Source organism: Sus scrofa, chromosome 4, assembly GCF_054392235.1.
Source record: "Sus scrofa isolate SSC_HxYL_T2T_F1_AM1 chromosome 4, Sscrofa_HxYL_maternal_Yorkshire_Landrace_v2.0, whole genome shotgun sequence".
NCBI classification, from domain to species: Eukaryota; Metazoa; Chordata; class Mammalia; order Artiodactyla; family Suidae; genus Sus; species Sus scrofa.
The window spans coordinates 117189918-117211329 of NC_139386.1; the positions used below are offsets into that span (position 1 = coordinate 117189918).

At 45.0% G+C, this 21412-nt stretch overlaps 1 protein-coding gene across 10 annotated transcripts in view; it reads left to right on the top strand.

Annotated features, from left to right (window-relative positions):
- The window catches only part of VAV3 (vav guanine nucleotide exchange factor 3), a 373539-nt gene that overhangs the window by 152671 nt on the left and 199456 nt on the right, over window positions 1–21412 (top strand). For 9 of the 10 annotated variants that reach the window (XR_014844590.1, XR_014844591.1, XM_085023765.1 and 6 more), the window contains exons 3-5: window positions 11756–11814; window positions 14595–14660; window positions 19836–19944. Coding sequence is in view for 8 of the 10 variants with exons in the window: in XM_085023765.1 (XP_084879891.1) it covers window positions 11756–11814; window positions 14595–14660; window positions 19836–19944 (234 nt within the window). In the remaining 2 variants the exon portion in view is untranslated. Of the gene's footprint in view, window positions 1–10361; window positions 11092–11755; window positions 11815–14594; window positions 14661–19835; window positions 19945–21412 lie in introns of those variants that run through there. The other variant, XM_085023769.1, reaches the window with a different exon arrangement.

A 21412-nucleotide genomic window follows, 5' to 3' on the forward strand; every position in this document is an offset into this window, starting at 1 on the left:
GGGCTGCTGTGACAAAATAGCCCAGACAGGGTGCTGTGAATGACAGAAATGTATTTGTCACAGTCTGGAGGCTGGGAGGCCAAGGTCAAGGCACCAGCAGATTCAGTGCCTGGTGAGCCCTGCTTCCTGGGTCGCAGACGTCTTTGCACTGTGTCTTCCTGCAGCGGAAGAGGCCTGTGAGCTCTCTGGGGTCTCTTCTAAGGGCCCTAGACCCATTCATCAGGGTTCCGCCCTCCTGAGCCAATCACCTCCCCAAGACCCTGTGGCCTAGTACCATCACATGGGGGTTAGGTTTCAAACTATTAATTTTGAGGGCATGCAAACATTCAGGCTATAGCACACACTAAAAACATCAACACTTTTGTGTGGAAAGTGCTGGAGTGGGAATTCCCATCATGGCTCAGTGGTAACGAACCTGACTTGTATCCATAAGGATGCAGGTTCGATCCCTGGCCTCGCTGCGTGGGTTAAGAATCCAGCGTTGCCATGAGCAGTGGTGTAGGTCACAGACACGGCTCAGATAATGGTGTTGCTGTGGCTGTGGTGGAGGCACAGTGGGAACTCTGGTTCTGTTTCAATGACATTGAGCCGGGGAGCCTTGGGGGCCATGCTCCTCTTAGCCACCACCTGCATTTGTAAAATGAAAGGTTTTTGGCCCAATCTTCTCTTCACTGTGGATTTGTGTCCCTTCCTGCTATGCTCTGAGCACTCAGAAGGGTTGTCTGGTCTTGTGCCCTCTCCTCTGTAGTCATTAATCACATATGTGTCTTGAGCACTCAAACATGCTTAGTCTGAATTTAGATGTGCTGTGCCTGTAAGATACACACCAGCCTTTGAAGATTTAGAATGAAAGAAACGATACGATTAAAATTAATTTCACCTTTCTGTGTCTTTTTTTTTCCTAATGTAGCTTCTGAGAATTTTAAAATTGTGTGTGTGGTTCATATATTCCTATTGGTCAGTTCTGGTCTAGAAACTCTGTTTCTTACTTAAAGGAATTTTTTACCTGCTTTTTCATTGTTCAAGTGCATATGAAGAAGAACACGTCCAAGCAGTATGAAATGACCAGTGGTTCCCCAACCAGCCAGAACGAAGAGCCATTTTAAGGGCTTTGTTTTCCTAGTGCTGTAGGCCAAGGTACAGTTTCTGTTAGGTGATTTGAAATAGAGCATAACTTCTCGGGCACTTCTGCTCTGTGAGCAATGCTAGGGCTGGGACTAAAGGTCGGGCATCTCCAGGCTGGCAAGAAAGGGCATGGTCTACGCCTCCATCCTCCGTTGGGTCTGCCATCCTGGCATTGCCTCTTTGTTCTGCCCTCCACACACTTTCATCTTTTAAGGGGGAATAGTCATGTGGGCCGCATGCAGGAAGCAGAGATCTTTGCATGACTTTGAAAGTGAGCTAGGTTTGGAAAATATGTTAACATTGACCCAGCTCAATGATTTGTGGGCAGCTTTGAAAATTCATTATAGTTTCCAAGTCCCTGAAGTCACATAGAACTCTCCCGGTCTATTTCTGATCACATAAACAAGCTCTCCTGACACGTAACAAGCCTGACACGTAACACATAGGATGTGTCTGTTTAAAGTGAGTTGTGTGAAAGCCACAGCGGGGTCGCAGTGAGCTGGTAATGCCACAACCTCCAGCGTTGTTACTATACTTGTACACTGAGTAATCAGTGTTTACCTCTGGGGTTCACAGTTAAATTCCCTTTCTTGGTATGGAACATATTAAAATTGCCTCATAATCTTTGTAGATTGTGTCTGTACTCTCTGCATAAAGTTAGGGGATGATTTGCGACTATGATTATGTTTTCAAAACTGTTTTCTTTTATTGTTGTGTACACATAACTGAGTTCTTTATGATTTGCACCCTCAGTTCAATACATCCCACCAGATCGGTGTAATTTGGAGAAACCATGTTGATGCTTGTCTTGAATTCTCACTGGAGAGGTGCCCTTATAGACAGCTGACTCTGCACTGATGGTTTTCAGGTTTCAGCCACATTGGTCATTGGACCTGGGGGATGCGTAGAACAGTGTGTAAGAAAATTCGAACTCCTTTTTAGTTGGTGTGAGAAAATTGGCATTGCTGGTACCAGTTTGCCTTTTTCTGTCTGCTCTTTAGTCTGAAAGCATTTGTTTTGAGGCCTTCTCTGTGGATTGTAGTGAAGTGAATTTTACGATCTGCTAGAATTTATATGTGCGGTTCTGGAATCTTTCTGGAGCACAGTAGACAAGGTGATTGGGGAGGGCCAGACAGGAGAAACGTGGGGAGAGAAGGCACAGTGAGGCTGGAAGGGGACGGGGAGCAGATCCCATCACGTGAAGGCTCCTGAATGTGCTGCCTTGGTCTTTGCAGGAGGGCTACATTTAAGAATTATAAGGGGGCCCTGGAGGTGATGGTGGGGCCCTCAGACTGACCGTTCTGAAATGTCATACACCCTCGGTGGTAGCCAAGTGGAAGGTGGATTTGAAGGGAGTAAAACTGAAGGCATGGAGACAAACGAGAAGGCTGTTCGGATAACTGACTCAAAAGAGAGAGTGGGCCCGGACTAAGGCAGAAGGACGGGAGGAGAAGTTGGACCCGAGAGAAATTTAAAAGGGTGCATTGATGGGATGGAGTGTCAAGAAGTACCAGTCTCGAAAGTTCCCTGGATGCCTGGGCAGGTGAGGGAGAGGAGTGGCATTGTGGACAGGTTCGGGAGGGCTGCTCTCTTAGGGGTCCTCCGCGGCAGGGTGCGGAGGTGGCCACTGCCGAGACAGCAAGCCCGCATCCGTGTGGAGACGCCTCCTGAGACAGATGCAGATCTGCTTGGTTCACGAAGAGATGTGCTGAATGATCTTGGCTCTCAGAACCTGAAATGATGCACTGTTCAACCAAATAAGGAAAATAGCACTCAGGAAATGGCAACTACAAAGAGCTTGTGAGAGAGCAAGGGGCCAGCGGAGGGCTCGGAGTCTGCAAGCCTTCTCATTGGAGCGTCTTGAGGCAGGGGGCGGGGCCGGGGGCGGAGTCTCACCCACCGGCAGCCTCTACCCTGCGGGCAGGCTGGGAAGTTCCCTGGTGCCCTTCAAGATGCCTCCCAGCGTGCCCTTTTCTGTAGCGTCTTTGGAGCCTTCCTTGCCTTGTCCTTCAGGCTGAGGGGGAAGGCTGGCCTCGCTCGCTCCTCTGCGCTGCGGATGTGCTTTGTAATCCTGGGTCTGTGTTTTCGCTTACCGTCCTGTCCCCGGGGTTCTTCCCCCTAGACGGTGGGGTTTGGGCGAGAGGGAATTGTATAATCTCCATTCCGTTAGCCTCCAGGTACGGAGTCTGTCAGGTGTCTGGAGCCCCTGGGGAGGGTGCGGTAGATGTTCTCCGAGTAAACGCAGGAGGTTCTTAGACGGGATGGTGAACTGCGAAGAGCAGTAACCTGGGCAGAGAAGAAGGGACCTGGGTTCTGGTGCCGGTTCTGCTGCTCGTGGTTCTTTGTCCTTGGACAGGCTAATTTTTCTGGGCCTTGGTTTTCTTATAGGCAAAGGAGGAAATTGAATGAGAATCTAGAAAATCCATGATGGTTTTCAAGAGGTCCCTAGATTTCTTGAGATGAAGTGCAGAATTGGGTATTCTTGTGTTCGTGTGTGTGTGTGTGTGTGTGTGTGTGTATACAGTTTTTTTTCCCCCTGAGGGAAGGGCCAAGAGCTTTCCTCATACTCTCAAAGAGGTGTGTAATTAAGAATCACTGAATAAAATGTGATGGCCTTAGAATTTCTGTATAGGATGGAGTTGGGAGGGATTGCTGTATTTTGTGGGTGGGGAATGAACTAAAGGACTTGTCCTGAAATGGTGATCAAGTGACAACACACTCTAGTTACTAGGTTTTTGTATTTATTTGAGACAATGAGGTGTGAAAGTGATGGAGATTGTGGGGAGACGTGTGCTGAGGCTTCTCTGAGCCCACTCCTTGTACTGTCACTTCATAAAGATTTTTTTTTTTTTTTTTTTTTTGCTTTTTAGGGCCGCACCTGTGGCATATGGACGTTCCCAGGCTAGAGGTCAAATCAGAACTACCACTGCCGGCACAGACACAGCAGGTCCGAGCCACGTCCGCAACCTGCACTACAGCTCATGGCAATGCCAGATCCCCAACCCACTGAGCGAGGCCAGGGATCAAACCCCGCATCCTCATGGATTCTGGCCAGATCCGTTTCCGCTGTGCCACAGCAGAATTCCCAAGATCTTTTAATTCTACGTGAACTGTGTTATTCTGGTTCTTATTAGTGTTATCTTAATGAGCTGTCTAGGCATGGAACATTTGTTCCTTTTTACTAAAATTCACCTTAGCAGGGTCAAATGCAAGTTTTTTGAGGCTCTAAGAAATACTTTTGTTTAACAGTGTATATTTTTATTTCGATTAAACATTAATGACATAGAAGCAGAAAATGAATACTAAATAAGAATGTTTACCACTTACTGTCCTCATTTTTTAAAAAACATGTTATAATTAGACAAGCTTAGCAACTATCGTAGCTATTAACAAACACTGGCCATCATATACTCAAATATATAACCTAATTTATTACATACATTCCCAGCTGATGGAAAGCTTTCTTCTGTATCCTGTGATACCTTGAGGTGGACATCACATTTTTATTTTCTAAAATGCTTTTCAAAGACCAGATCTTACTTTACCAATGATGATGGTGGCAGCAGTGGCTTTAGGACACAGCAGCAAAAGTATGGGACTTTGTTCCATGGTCACCCAGCCAGGGAGAGGTGGAGCTAGGATTTGAACCCAGGAAATCTGAGGCTTAAGCTTGCACTCTTAGCCAGTCTAGGCTATGACCCTCCCAAATAGAGGTTCTTTTTCTCTATAGAGCTTTACTTTTGAAGTTTCAAAATAGCGCAGATAGAATAATTCTTACATTTATGATCAGTTTCAAGGCCTGCACAAACTGCAGTTGGGACCCGCTTAAACCCATAGAGATACTCTACTCTTTTGAACAATGGAAAGTTTATTTCCCATAGTTCATCATCTTTTTGATACAGAAATCTTTTGTTCATCTTACCTGGTTGTAGTGCTTTGCTTTACCCATAGAAGAAGGGCTAGAGATGGTTTTCAACAGCATTCTACAGTATTGAAAGCAACAGCTAGGTATTTTAGGAAAGACCTAAACATGTTGCTAGAAATGACACTAAGCTGTAGTGTATCCTCATGGGGTAATTTACTGTGTGAGGTTAGAATTGCCAAGAAAATTAAGATAATGGGCTCTGTTGATTTCCTTGGAGAGTTAAGGTGAGATATATTGTTAGTCTGAAACATCCCATCTAGATGGGTTTGAAGTTAGACTTCATTGTCAGAGAATTGGGTACCTGAGTAATACACTCAGAGGAGTGGCCTGCCTCTGTTTACATCTGATCTAGTCCGCAGGCCCATCCTGTCTGACTGACTCAGCCCAGCACACCAGGCTCACACTCCAAGGTATGTCCTGAGGCCTGACTTTCTCCTCCGTGGCCCTAGGGCACTCGCTCCAAGCCTGCAGGGACCACAACAGACCATCCTGGCCCCAGATCCAGCTGCCAGCTGGTAACTGGCTGCCGTGGGGCTGCGATGCTGCAGACACCCCTGAACTGCTAAGCTTGTCTGGTGCTTGCGCTCAAGCCTGCAGCCACCCAATGGCCCAGGAACTCCTGTTGAATCTAGCTCCCTGTTCAGGAATCTTAATAGCCTTCCCACTGGGTCTGGGAGAGGGTTAAGAGATAAAACTTCAGACCAGAGAGCCCAAGGAGATCAACCCATAATTAATTAGTGCAGCTTGGCAGACCTGTGAGCTGGTCCCCACAGCTCCCTGTAGTTCTTCTCCATGGCCCTGGCTTCCTTCCCTCGGGGACCATGGGGGGAGTTCCAACAAACTGCTTCTGCACGGATGACTTGTTTTTCTCCGATTACAGTGTCATCAGCACTAAGGTGCTAGATAAGCAGAGGGTGAGAATTAGCCAGAAGGTCTCAAGAAGAGAATGGTTAAAATGGGTAGCTTTATTAGTGTACATGGTTGCCATTCTGTTTTTGCAAACTGTTTTCATTGCTTTTTCTTTTTTTTTTTTCTTTTTCTTTTTAAATGGCTGCACCTGCTGCATGTGGAAGTTACAGGGCCAGGGATAGAATCCGAGCCTCAGCTGTGTTGCTGGATCTTTTAACCCACTGCACAGGGCGGGGGATCAAACCCGAGTCTTCTCAGCGACCCCAGGCACTGCAGTTGGATTCGTAACCTGTGGCGCCACAGTGGGAACTCCGTCATTTCATGGCTTCTAAACTAATGGAGATGGAAAAAATAAAGTACTCAAATGAAATAATCATCATTTGGGAAATTTTTAATGGTTGATAGGATGGAGGGGGTGCCCCTATGTATGTTGTCCCTAGATTTGAGGAGATAAGCAACTCTTGCTCATACTTAATATTTGATTTTCATAATGGGCTTCTTCTTTAATTATTCATTCATTCATTCCTCACTTGTAGCAGGCCAAGCTCTTTGTGTCTTTACACATATTATCCCTTATCCTTACAACAGTTTTGTAAGGTAAGTAGTAGTCATTCATTTGTTTGAGCAACCAGATATTTTTGTGTTAAGTGGTTGTTAGGAGCTTGGCTGTGAGCTCGGTGATGGAATAGACAAGCGAAGGAGCAATTTCCCTGCTCTAAGTTATTTTCCACTGTTAGCTGGTAAAGACAGATAAACATGTCATTAGCGTGCCTCATTGTGTTCTTAGACACCCTTCAGAGGTTATATGAATTTGTGCAGATTTTTTGAAGAGCAGTGGTTGTGCTGTTTCTTTTTTTGGGGGGGAAGCACTCGCAGCATATGGAGGTTCCCAGGCTAGGGGTCGAATCAGAGCTCTAGCCACTGGCCTACACCACAGCCACAGCAACACAGGATCCAAGCTGTGTCCACAACTACACCACAGCTCACGGCAATGCCAGATCGTTAACCCCCTGAGCGAGGCCAGGGATGGAACCTGCATCCTCATGGATACTAGTCAAGATTCATTCCCGCTGAGCCATGATGGGAACTCCAGTTTATGTGGGAACTTAAAATTTTTTTTTCTTTGTCTTTTTAGAGCTGTACCCGTGGCATATGGAGGTTCTCAGGCTAGGGGTCAAATTGGAGCTGTAGCTGCTGGCCTACACCACAACCACAGCAACACTGGATCCTTAACCCACTGAGCAAGGCCAGGGATCGAACCTGCGTCCTCGCAGATGCTAGTCAGATTCGCTGTCGCTGAGCCATGACGGGAACTCCTGGTTGTACTGTTTGCCCTAGCTATCCCATGTAGGAATCCTGCCTGTAGAAATACCTGCACACAATTGAAAAGATGTTTGGTAAGGATGGTGATTACAACAGTATTGCAGCAGATACAGAGAAAGCTCACTCTCAGGGGGATGGTTAAATTGTTATGTTATCCACAGACACTGGAATAGCATTAAAAAGGAGATCTGTATGTGTTGACATAATATTTGTGATATATTGTTAACTGACAAAACTATGTTGACAAAAAGTCTGTATAACAGAGACACATTACCTAAAATAATAATTGTAAAGGAAAAGGAAAAAAAAAATTTTCTGCAAGAGTCATAACCAGATTCTTAGCTCCTGTATAGGCAGATGGGGAGACAGGTGTGGACAGACGACTTTTATGTGTTACTATTTTGTTTCAATTGACAAAACTTGGGGCCTTTCCAAATATTTTAGACAGCAAATACATTTCTAAAAATAGGTGATAGATGCTAGGTCAGAGTTATGTCCAGAGTCCTGTGGGGACACAAAGAACCCAGACTGGAGGTGGGAGAAGGTGAGAGAAGGTCTGGATGGGGACCAGCCTGGCCAAGCTCATGATGTACATGGTCAGGCACATGCAGGGAACAGAGAACAAGAGCTTCCTGCTCTCAGCATTCTGGAGCTTTCCAGGTGGCGGCAGTGGAGTTGGCCCTTCACGATGTTAATAGCTGCCCAGGTCATCCTGAGCTCTTTCTCCTCCCTCAGCCTCCCCGGTGCATCAGCTACTGAGAAATACTTCGCATCTGTCCACCTCTTCTCTAGCTCTGCTGCTGCTTGGTTCAGACCTCTCACTTCTTCCCTGGATAATGGAGAAACCTCTCCTAGTGGCTCTCCTGGCCCCTGTCTGTATGCCACCTCCTCCTACCCTAGTCTCTCCTGCACTTTGCTGAGATCTTCTAAAAAGGCAGGTTTGACCCCGCTGTCTTTCTTCAACTTGCCCCTTGATCCCTCACAGATTCTGGGATCTCACGCTCATAAAGCAGCCTGCCTGCCCATGCCACCCCCCTTCCTCCCACGGCAACTCTTAGGCATTGTTATCTGGAATTTTTTTCTTACAGATGCCACTCTTCTTATCAAACAAAGGATGGATGATGATGTAGAGAAGGAAAAATCCCTGCTGGGGATTTAGTAGTTGATTGTCAGCCTGTTACTTTGCAAATAATCTAACTCGCTGCTCCTCTTTCTGAGAGTAAATGTCCGTATTCCATATTATTTGAGGTGAAATTTTCGAAATTAAGGCATTTCAAGGCAAATAGTCTTTTCTTCTTCTTCTTTTTTTTTTTTTTTTTTTTTTTTACTGCCCTTGGGGATATTTCCTTTTATAAATATTCCTGATGGATATTTCTAACAGTAGATTGGTCTCCACACAGAGGACTTAAGAATCTGGCATTAATTTGTGTACTTGTCTATTTCAAATCCGGATGCACTCTACCTTAATAGAATACACACTGTTCTAAAAATGCTGCATTGACCAAACAGCCTTTATTTGCTTTGGCTAAACTTGGAGTTAATGGATGGACTTGATGTACCGTAAGATAGAAATAACCCTGAGCGATAGACCTGAGAGATTCACTTTAGGACATACTACATACTATCCTCCCGTCTCTTCCACTGATTTATATTTTTATGGTATTTTTCTATCATAGAGTAGTAATCAGTAATCCCTTTGAGTTAATAAGAGGCGATGGTTTCAGCTTGTTTATTTTCAGAAATGTTTGTACGGTACACGCATTGCAGAAGCGAATATACTGTCATCTGGCTCCCTCTGGTGGGCAGTTATATGAAAAAATCAAACTACATAAGAGTCTTGTGGGGAGGGCACAGCTTGTGAATAGTTCTGGTGTTTTAGTATTTGTGTTAAAGTAAATGAGAGCAACAGCACATGTGTAGCCATGCTAATACTGCTGCTATTTATCTTTTTATAAATAGTGACACTGCTGGGACCACAGTGAAAAAAAAAAATTAGAGGCTGACTCCACCCTGTAACTTTAAAACAGTGCCAAGTCAGGACAAGGCTCATACTAAAATTCAACAATGCGGTTAATTCATGAGCCCAAATATTACTCCACAGATTATTCTGGAGTCCTCCAGTAGCTGGACTCTTCACTCAATAATGCATATTTTCAGAACTTTAGCAAATGATTATTTTTATCCTGAATCAGTTTATTTTGATAAATTTAGTATTTGTTCATACATCATCTCCTGAATTTACACACTCACTAAAGATGTGCTGTCTTTATTATGGAAATGAATTGATATCAGGTGTTATCTTGGTGGTGGTTTCTCGCTCTTCAACAAGATTAAACCAGGAAGAAGTTGCATGAAGGCTTCCAATTAAATTTCATTTGTATATAATCATTGTATTTTATATGCTAATAAAAGTTTACATTTATTATGTCCATCAACAGAGGAATGGATAAAGAAGTGAAAAAATGATACAAATGAACTTATTTACAAAACAGAAACGTACTCGCAGACTTTGAAAACAAATTTATGCTTTCCAACGGGGAAGGGTGGAGGGGAGAGGGAAGTACTGGGGGGGGGGAGGCTGGCACTGACACATGCACACTTTTGTGTATGGGATGGGTGATCCACAGGAACCTGCTGTGTAGCACACAGAAATCTACAGAGTGTTCTGTGACGACCTCTATGGGAACGGATGTGTGTGTATGTGTGGCTGAATCACCTTGCTGTGCAGCATAAATTAGCCCAACATGGTAAATCAACTCTACTGCGATGGGATTCTTTTTTAAAGTTCACGTCTATTGAGTTAAGCATTTGTTGATGGGCGTTATCGCATTTACTTTTCCCAGTAACTCCGAGAGGCAGGTGAGTGGTTGTTACCATCCATAAGGCCGGTAAGGGGTGGCCTCGCTCAGCCAGGTGTCCTTACCTCAGAGCTCGGAGTCTGTCACCCCAGTGATAAGCTGCCTCCTCCAGTAGGTGATAAATAAGCATATGTGTGGGTAATCACCGAGTGAGACCCCCTGCACAGCCCCGGAACCTTGGCGGTTCCGTCTTTGAACTAAGGAATTCAAAGATTACCTTAACCCAGAGAGAGATGTTTACCTTTTTTTTCCTTTTCTTTGCTTTTTTTTCTTCTCATTTTGAATAGGCCTTGTAGTAGAACCTCTTTCCATTTTCTTTAATTAGGACAACTTATATCTATTATCATAGCAACGAGTTGCGTGAGAAAAATACATTTTAGCTCATTGACTTCCTCACCCAGGACTTGGAAAGAGATGGTGTGAGGTCTACGTGTGGAAGGAAGGGTAGAGTTACGGGGCACTGATGCCGAAGGTCCAGCAGGGCACGTGGGCGTTAGGTATGGGAATCTTCATGAAGAGGTTTTGAAACAGATACAGATTATCTACGGTAATTTAGGAAGTTTCTTTTTCTGAAAATACCCAGAAAATGTATTTTCGTAAGGTTGGCGGTTATAAAGAGTAGCTACCATTTAAATACTTTACGTGTATTGTCTTTTAACGTGTTATAATAATCTAGTGAGTATGACTAATCCAACGTTATTATAGGCAGTATCCAGACGAAAAAACTAAAACCCAAAGAAGGGGTTTGCCTGAGGTTATATGGCTCATAAATGATAAAGTTAGGAGCAGAACTCACATGGTCTGACTTGAGAGCCCACCCTTAAAATCACTTCACTACATTGCAGTGCTGTCCAGTAGATCCTTCCATGACGGTGGCGGTGTCTGCTCTCCATGTGGTCCAGTGCACTGGCTACTCGCCGCATGGGCCGCTGAGCACCTGCAGTGTGGCAAGTACGACTAAGAAACTTAATGTTTTGTTTTCTTTTCTTTTTAGGGCCGCACCTGCAGCATAGGGAAGTTCCTGGGCTAGGGGTCAAATCAGAGCAGCAGCTTCAGGCCGCCTCCACAGCCACAGCCACGCCAGCTCTGAGCCCCATCTGCAGCCTACACCATAGCTCATTCGGGAACGCCAGGTCTTAAGCCACCGAGTGAAGCCAGGGGTCAAACTCGCATCCTCATGATCACCGCGGAGCCACAGTGGGAAAGCAGGAACTTAATTTTTTTTTTCAGATTTTTAATTAATTTAAGTTTAAATAGCCTCTGTGTGGCTAGTGGTTATTACTTTGGACAGCACAGACTTAACAGGGCCTTTCAGATTATGTAGACATGGAGACATGATGGCCTTTTAGGATTGCCCTAACTCCTTGCTTTTTACTGTTAAAGAAATTGCCAGCCAGTGTAGCAGTTTGCTTAGAGCCATGAAGTGAGAGAAAGGGACCCAATTATCAGGCAGGTGTTTACACTTCCCAGCGCTCTTCCTATTCTGCGCTTAGCGGCATTTGCAACATTGCATTTCTGCCGCCGTTGGTAATATGAGATCGTAAACCTCCTATTTTAGAAAAATGTTTTCCTTTGTGAAATACATATCCAATTAACCCTTTCCTCTTTTTTTCAGGTGATAGAAACATTATCACGACTTTCCCGCACACCGATAGCGTTGGCCACGGGAATCAGGTACGCTCGTTGCTCTGTGGTTCGGGTGTCCTGGTCAGTTCGGTGAAATGATTACGTATCGAATGGTTACTATTGTGAAGAACTTTGCCAAGTCCTTTGCACAGGGGACCACATCTCATGCATGCCAAGTGCCTCGTTTATAAGTGCCCAATACGTATTCGAGACGGATTGAGCAAATTAGAACTTACAGAATTGAGTAAGACGCATTGGCTGATCGTCGTTCTCCATTCAGTGGTGACTGTCATGGAAATGGTTCTTTTTCTTTTTTCTTTTTTTTTTTTTTTTTTTAGTGTCCTCTAACATTTCTATACATGGGATTCATCAAAACAAACAGAAACGCCTAATTAAAGAAACACTGCCAAAGATGTTAGTTCATGTAGAGCCAGTCATCCATAGCAATACAAGCATGTATGTGGAAGGTCTGGGGCTAAACGAAAAACTGGGAAGTACCGTTGGCTCTTGAACAGCCATGGGGTTGGGGCATCACCCCTCCACACGGTGGAAAATTCGAGTACGACAGAGCTGCTGGCCCTCTGCATCCTTGGTTCCTCTGCATCCGTGGCTCCAACCAACTGTGGATTGTGTAGTATTGTCGTATTTACTATTGAAAAAAAAATTTGTAAGTGGCGCCGTGCAGTTCAAACCCTGTTGTTCAAGGGTCAACTGTAAATTGGTTAAATTATACCTTCTCCATGCAGCGAGGCATTATGCAGTCAGTTACCATGGAAATGGAAAGGCATATGTTGTGTTGGGCCTTTTCTGTTTAAAATACTGCATATCAAGTTAGGTTAATCAGAAAGTTGTATTATTCGTCACGTTAGAAGCACAGAAAAACAGTCTCATTCGCTCCCGGACGTGGGAATGGAATGGATCTCTTTGACCTGGTTTCCTCAGGGCTGTGTAATTCAGTCTCGAGCGTTATGAGGCTCTGTGACCCTGGGCCTCTTCTGTTGCTTCTGTTTGTCTATGACTTGTTCATGTTCAGATTCTAAGAGAGAATCCTTCAGGTCCGATCAGGAGTGGCCCGGGCAGCCCAGTCCCTGGTGCAGGGCACAGTGAACTTAAGGAGGAACCCCCCCCACACACACACCAGACCCTTGGAAATGGGCCCTGATTTTGGCAGCTTTTGACAGAAGTAGTCTAAAGGCTGGATAGATGGTCTATACCTTGTAATCTTCTCTTATGGAAGAAATGATTCTCTTTCCATGTCAACATCTATTTTCTGTTATATGCAAAAATATAAGATTTTGAAATAGCATGATTCTATTTTTTTTTTAGTTTTTATATATTAATTCTAAAAGGATATACATTAAAAGAGGGTTTTTTCCCCTTTTTAATTATTCATATTTGTATTTTCATTTCTTTTCTACAGTGGACTTGTATGTAAGAGCATAAAAAAAATGTGTCAAAACTTATTTATAAAAAAGAGTTTGAGGACTTTCCTGGTAGCTTAGTGGGTTAAGGATCTGGCATTGGCACTGCTGTGGCTCGGGTTTGATCACTGACCTGGAAACTTCTCTTCTGCATGCCATGCTGCAGCCAAAAAAAAAAAAAAGGATTTTGAAAGTAGCATTTTTCACACATTTTAATATATTTGAAAAGATGTAGGTTCTTCAGATGTCTTAAGGATTAAGTTAATCCATAAACCAATGTGAAAATATTTTCAACATACTAACTATAATTATTTAGTGCTCATTTGTTATGTTGATGTATCCTCTTGTTTTTTTTATGAAACATATGCCATGTTGGCTGCAAGTAAATGAAGGGAAAAACTTTTGGAACTATAGTGTAATTACTGTGATTTTTGTTAGATGTAAATTTAAGGCACTGTTGAGGTTATGAATAAAGTTTATAGCATGAGGCAAACAAGGACACTAATGCCAGGAATTAGGGGATAAACCGAAGTGATTTTCTTTTTCTTTCTTTTTTTTTCTTTTTTTCTTTTTAGGGCTGCACCTGTGGCATATGGAAGTTCCCAGGCTAGGGGTTGAATCAGAGCTGCGGCAGCCAGCGCCACAGCCACAGCAACATGGGCCCCTTAACCCGCTGAGCAAGGCCAGGAATCGAACCCCTATCTTCACTGACACTATGTCATGTTCCTAACCCACTGAGCCACAACAGAAACTCCTGAAGTGACTTTCTTTGTCTGGGTTATCTAAAGGCAACACTGTACTCTCCCGGAGGGCCTGCTTGATTCATTTGTCCAATAGATGAAAGTAAAAAAATTCAACTTACAAGCTTATAGTTTGAGAAGAAAAGTATATCAGAGTTGATGATCATATGCAAAAGGCAAGGCATTTTTATCTCGTAATTCTCATCTATACTAGTGAACCGAGTTAGGCCAGGATGATCGTTTCCCAATTATTTGACAGGCCAGATTTCTTAAGTAGGAAGATTCGGTGCCCCAGTTCAGGGCCCTGGGGCTGCTTGGTCTCTGGGGAGCTGCCATGGGCACTGAGGTGAGCCTGCAGCTGGTGTAGCTGGTGGGAGTTCACACGGGCACCTTAGCACGTCCACAACTGCTGACATCACTGCGGTGACCAGAGGTGTTGCTGCAGGTGATTTGGGGTGGCAGGTACCATAGCCTCCCGGGGGCCCCAGCCACAGCCCCAGCCCCAGCCACAGCCACAGGCTTTTTGGAGAAGTCCTGGCTGGCGTGGTAACCATGCTGACTGATCTGACCGCTTTGGCAGCCACTGAACTTCTGCGTTTCGTGAGCGGTGAATGTCCAGCCTGGGTGTTGCTCACTCACTCTGTTTTCTGTTTTCCCTCCCTCCTAGGCCCTTCCCGACAGAAGAAAGCGTTAATGATGATGACATCTACAAAGGCCTGCCTGATTTAATAGAGTATGTGGAGTGTTTTCAGCAAAATATACCACTGCTAATTTTTGCATCCCTTGTGGATTTTAACCACGGTTGTTAAAATAGCTCGCCCAAGGGGAAAAGTAAGCTTGGCTTGGTAATTAGGACCTGTAAGACTTAACCTCAAACTCATGATGGAGAGCTTCACAAGAAAATATGTGTCGACTGCCTTTCAGTTCCTGTCGTGTATCCTGCATTGTGCGCGTCTCTAAGGAGCGTAAAGAAACAGAGGCAATGAAGTCACATTTGGAAGTTTCTCAGAGGCATAGTCGAGGTAGTTGATAAACCCAGAATCAGACACATAAGGAGGAGTTAAAGACAGAAGTAGAACCTACCACTGGACTTAGAGGAGGACTAGCGCGTGCTCTGCAAGTTCAAGGGCGGGCGAGATTAGTGTGGGTTGGAGTGATTCAGGGTGGTGTTGATTCTGGACAGAGAATCCTTTGGGGCTTTATTATTTAATAGTCAGGAGAGGCTAAAGGTCTTGTAGCTGATTATCTTCTGCTGACTGATCAACTCGTGTAGATGACAAATAAAAATAAAACATGATCCTCAGCCCTCAAGGAGCTGATGCCAAGATCAGGTATGTTTGCAAAGAATTAGAATGAGACTTAGATGATGGTCCAGGCGAGATTCAGATCCTGTAGAAATTCATCAGTTATCCATCCTAAAACCCCAGCCCATGGAGCTTGTTTTTGCTCTAGAACTTTTACACTTGCTGTTCAACCTGCCCGGGTGGTTGGCCCCTCACCGTTCAAGTCTGCTCAGATGTTTCTGCCAGTGAAGCCTTCCTGACCACCCCACCTAAAACTGCCACTACCCTTACTTTGCTCCGTGTTTTTATGGCACTTGCCTCTGCCCGAATTTTCCTTCCTTTAGTGCTTTGGTTTGTTCCATTTATTGTCCATCTCCTCATCAGAAGGTCAAGTTCCTGAAGTCAGGGGGCTTTACCTTGTTCATGGCTCTCTTCCTAGCACTTCACACCATGTCTAGTGTCTCTAGTGGGTCCTCAGTAAGCATCTCTTTTCTGATGGAAGAGGCCAAAGCTGCACTGAGCATTTAGTTTTTAGGGAAGATGCTGCCTCTCATGAGACACCTGTCAGTCCACAGGAGCTCACTGAGTGCACGTTTCTCCACCAACCCTGTTACCCACACTCTCTCATGTGACACCACGTTATGAGGTTGTCACTAGTATCACCACAATTTACAAATGGGAAAACTGAGCCTTGAAAAGCTAAGTAACTTGCCAAGGATTGGAGCCCTAGTAAGCAGCAGTCTTTGGATTTGAACCCAGGCAGTGGTTCTTCTAGAGCAGAGGTTCTTACTCACTGCCTTGACTCCCAGAGGCACCCTGCCATGCCCTCTAAGACCTTTCAGGAGGACGGCATTGTGCCAGCACCACAGGGATGGCTGGCAGCTCGTCCCACAGCAGCCTGCATTTCAGTGGGCCTCAGAGTCTTATATTTTAAACGTGTATTAAGAATGGTTTTTTAATCTCTTCTTAAAAACTCCCAAGAACTCATTGATCTTAAGGTAGTTGCTGATTGTCTCACTGAATTGGCTACGATCTTCCTAATGTGAGTGTAAGATTACTGGCCATGTAATCAAGTTCCTTGAGGTCTTTGAAAGAATATATTGTTTCCAGTGTTATGATGATCTTCTTTCTTAAGCCCCAGCAACCATCACGCTTACCTGCTCCTTTTTATGGTCTTCTCTCATCCTATTTTGTTGACATCAGGATAAGTCCTGTGAGCCTGCAGGTTTGGAGAAAACTTGGGTCCCCAAACTGGCTGCCGTGAGGTGCCAGCTCATGCTCTTTGGAGTTGCATTCGTCTTCCTCTTTCCACCTGGTTGTCAGAGGTCCAAATGTCATGTGTTTCCTGCAAATGCTTGCTTTGGGGCTTGCTAGACGGCTTGATTTTCAATCTTGGCTTCCTTATGCTCTCTATGAGCTAAGCTATGGGGGCGAAGGGCCTGATGGGAAGCTCCTGGAACAAACACTGCTCTGCTGCCTGCTGCAGAGGGAATTATCCTCCGCTCAATTGGAGAGAAACAGACCCAGGACAGCATGGAGAGTGTGAGACGGCCACATCCTCCCGGGTCCATGCTCCTCCCCCAACCTTTCTGATCAGAGTGTCAGGCTTGACCACTCACGTAGGCAGCGGGACATTGGAAAGCTCATAGAGACCGCTGGTGATTTGTTGACCTTTTGAAGAATCACAGCTCCTTTTTTCCCTCTCCCTTCTTCATTTTATGCAAATTAGAAATTATTGACCTATCGGTTAGCAGGAAAAACAGCTTTAGTACAGGATTAAATAACAAAACCCAAACTGTTCCAGCCCAGTCTTAATGTGAGTGTGTGCATGTGTGTCACTCCTACAATTCTTAGAGAAAAATCTGTGAGTTTGTACATATGTATCTCTGCCCTCATGACAAAGAGTCAGAAAAGCAAAAATTAATCAAGATGATGGCTTAGTGTATTTTTTTTGGGGGGGGCAGGGAGACTCAGAAGGGCAGGGGCAGGAGAGCTGGGGTTAGAAATTCCATAGAAATGGATTCCAGGAGTTCCCGTCGTGGCGCAGTGGTTAACGAATCCGACTAGGAACCATGAGGTTGCGGGTTCGGTCCCTGCCCTTGCTCAGTGGGTTAAGGATCCGGCGTTGCCGTGAGCTGTGGTGTAGGTTGCAGACGCGGCTCGGATCCCGCGTTGCTGTGGCTCTGGCGTAGGCCGGGGGCTACAGCTCCGATTCGACCCCTAGCCTGGGAACCTCCATATGCTTCGGGAGCGGCCCAAGAACCAAGAAATAGCAACAACAACAACAACAAAAAGACAAAAGACAAAAAAAAAAAAAAAAAGAAATGGATTCCACAGCCGATCTTTCCCCAGGACAGGAGGATCCCTTTTGACATTGAACCTGTTCTTTCATCCTTTTTCATCTCAGCTCCTTCATGGACTCATCAGACCTCTCCTTTGATAAATTATAGAAAGTGCTTGAACCAGCATCACTGCTTCACTCAGGCAGACTGCCTGCCGGAGCCCCTCGGTATGGAAATCCTAGAACTGCCAATAGGACTCACCATCTCCCCCAGTTTCCAAAATGGAAAACTCAGAAGCATCCTTCACTCTCCCTGACTCTGACTGGTCCCCATGCCCAGGGGGCTATGCCTGACAGTCTCCTAGGTCTGTGTCTCTCCTCTGCCTTTTACCCGAGTTATAGCCCTCGTGACCCCTCGCCCACAGGACTTCCCTTGGGGGCTCCCCGACCCCCCTGCTTGTCTTCTTGACCCACCACATAACCCCTCTCTTGACCCCTCTGTGGTTCCCCGATGCCAGTCAGGTGGAGCTCACAGAGGTCAAGGCCCTCGTTTGGTTCACCCCTTCCATCGGGGCCGGGTCACACACCTGGTCACACCGGATGGGACGCCTCCCCTCGCGGGACTCTGCCTGCCTCTCTGCCTTCGCACAGGTTGCTTTATTCACATGCTCGTCCCCTCTTCTCATTCAGTGTGTCCCCCCTGGGGGGCAGAAACCGTGATGCCTCATCTGCCATCTGTCTCCTGGAGCATAGTATTTATTCAGTAAATACCTATTGAGTAGGTTAACTACATTCAAGATGCAGTTCAGACATAATATCTTCTGTGAAGCCTTCCCCGACTTCCTTAGTTGGAGTTATTCTCACTCTGTTCTCTGCATGCAGAGAATTTTGGGCTCACGTGCTGTGGTCCACACCACACCACACCACGGGAGAGCCCCTGGATCTCTGGGTCCCCACGCTCCCAGCGATGGCCAGGCTGGTGTCCAGTTGGTTCTTAGGAAAAATCAGGCAGGTGGGCGGAGGGCAGACAGGTGATTGTGGAATGCATTCTGCTTGGAGCAGACGTCTCTGAAACTTCTCTTACCACCAGATGCTTCTCCCTGAAGCACCTTCCTTTCTTCTGGGTATTTGACATTTCATTTCTGTCATAAGCCTCCAAATAATTCTTCATGACAAACACAGACAACCTTGTGATTGCACCTGCTTTGAAAAATGCTCCAAGTTGCAGAGTGACATTTACAGTTCCAGTGTCTTTATTTTTGTACATATCAATTTATAATGTCCTATCTGCACAGGCCCGAGAGAAATGCTGAGGGCTGGCAGATTTGAAGGAGCGGAATTTCTTTTCGGAGAGATGTTAATGCTTCTTGCTAACATATCGAAACTTATTAATCTCAGTTCTTTGGCATTATTAGTTAATAGAAGCTATTTATAGAACTCTGAGAGGAAAAGCTGAAGGAGCACCACCAGAGTGGGTGATGGGCAGAAGCAGCTGTTTCTGCTTTGACTGAATAGGTTTACAACCTCACATGAAGGGTTTAGGAAAGATGCGTCCATCAGTCATTGTGTAAGTGTTCGCAGACGCTTTAAAAGTAGGGATTATTTTTCACTGCTGGGAGACCAGCAGAAGAATTTAAATGGCTTTTAAACATGTCTTGTGGCCTTGGGACCTTTTCTTTAAACAAAATACAAATAAAACAGATAAAAGCAGAATCTGGCTGAAGAGGGACCTGGTGGGTACCCTCTGAGTGGCCTTGAAGGAACAAGGTTTGAAAACCACTGCATTAGACATTGACAGTTATATAACCCCGCAGAAACCGATGCTTTTAAAAGACTGCATCCTTCCCAATTCCCCTGTCGTCTCTACATTATACCCTTTAATACAGAGGATGGAGCTGAGCCCTTCGGATATGAAAAATGGGAGGCAGGATGCTCAAGTGGTTAGAAGCCTCAGAAGGTAAGGCAGACTGGGTTCTAAATCCTGGCTCTGCCATTTAACTAGCGTGGTATCCCTGGGCAAGTCTAAGAACGTTTTGTTCTCTCTGAGTCCTTATCACTATCATTGATCAAATGATGCCTGCCTGATAGCACAATTAATGCTGGGCCTGGACCAACGAGGGAATACAGAATGCCCAGTGGACGTTAGGTCCCTGCATCGGGGTCGGATTCTGTGGTGGTTGTCGTTTGTCATTCTCCTTCTTCGGAGGCACAGAGCTGTAATACAAGCCTTTGGCATGTTTGATGTCCTCTCTCGATTTTCTCTCAACATCCAGTCTGCTCTTTCTAATGACTGCATTTACTGCACGACAGACAGTGACGTTTGTCTTGTCCCCTTTCGTTCCAGTGAAACCCACGTGGAGGATGAGGAGGGTCTGTACGACTGTGTTTATGGGGAAGACGAAGGCGGCGAAGTGTACGAGGACTTAATGAAGGCAGAGGAAGCACATCCTCCTGTAGGACTTTGACTTGCCTGGGTTTTTGTTATTTTTAATTTTTCCGTCTTTTTAGGGCCGCACCCGTGGCACATGGAGGTTCCCAGGCTAGGGGTCCAATCGGAGCTGTAGCCGCCGGCCTACACCACAGCCACAGCAACCCGGGATCCAAGCCAAGTCTGCAACCGACACCACAGCTCACAGCAACACCAGCTGCCTAACCCACTGAGTGAGGCCAGGGAACGAACCCACGTCCCCATGGATGCTAGTTGGGTTTGTTAACCGCTAAGCCACGACGGGAACTCCTGACTTGCCTGTTTTTTATGTTACTCTGTGTATTTTCCTAGGAAAGCAATTGTTTGAAGGACTTATTAATATAGTTATTTATGTAACGTCTGGGGTCATTTTTTGTTTGTTTTCTTTTTTTATCTTGTTTATAACTAATTACCACATCTTGTTATTCTGAGTATTTTATTAGGAAAGTGATTCTTTGAAGGAGTATTCATATAATAATTATAAGTGATAAAATATTTAATTTATATGATAAAATAGTAACATCATAACTGCAGAACTATGACTTGTTTTTGCATCTGGAGTCATATAAACGTAGCATTTTATACCTTGGAATAATCCTAGGACATCTCTGGTCTAATCCTTTCGTCTTCCTCGTAAGAAGGTCCGAGAAGTAAATGACCCTCCACCCAGCTAAATAATGGCTAAGTGGTGATAGAACACAATTTCAGGGAGTTCCCGTCGTGGCGCAGTGGTTAACGAATCCGACTAGGAACCATGAGGTTGCGGGTTCGGTCCCTGCCCTTGCTCAGTAGGTTAACGATCCGGAGTTGCCGTGAGCTGTGGTGTAGGTTGCAGACGCGGCTCGGATCCCGCGTTGCTGTGGCTCTGGCGTAGGCCGGTGGCTACAGCTCCGATTCAACCCCTAGCCTGGGAACCTCCATATGCCGCGGGAGCGGCCCAAGAAATAGCAACAACAACAATAATGCCGCGGGAGTGGCCCAAGAAATAGCAACAACAATAACAACAACAACAACAACAACAAAAAAAAGACAAAAAAAAAAAAAAAAGAACACAATTTCAGGGAATCATGACATTACATTGTCATAAGAGGAAATCCTCTCTTATAAAGCAAGCAAAACTAATCTTTGATGTGGTGTAAACTATTTGTTAAGGATATTTCTTCCTATTCATTAAAAGTTGATGGGATGTATTTTTTCTTTTGTTTCATAATACGTCTCCTAGCATTTTTACTATTTTACAAACTTAGTTTCAGGTAGGGCCATGGTCAATATAAGCCTACAAAGTTTTATCTGCCATTAAAATATCTAAAACATGCAGAATTACTTTGAATGATTTTCTCATCTATAATTCGAAATTAAAAAAAGGTTGCGTAAGCTTTTATTAACATTGTCTCTTTGAATACAAAAGGCGTTTTCCATCAGTTGGGGGTAGCTTAGGTTTCTTCAATGCTTCG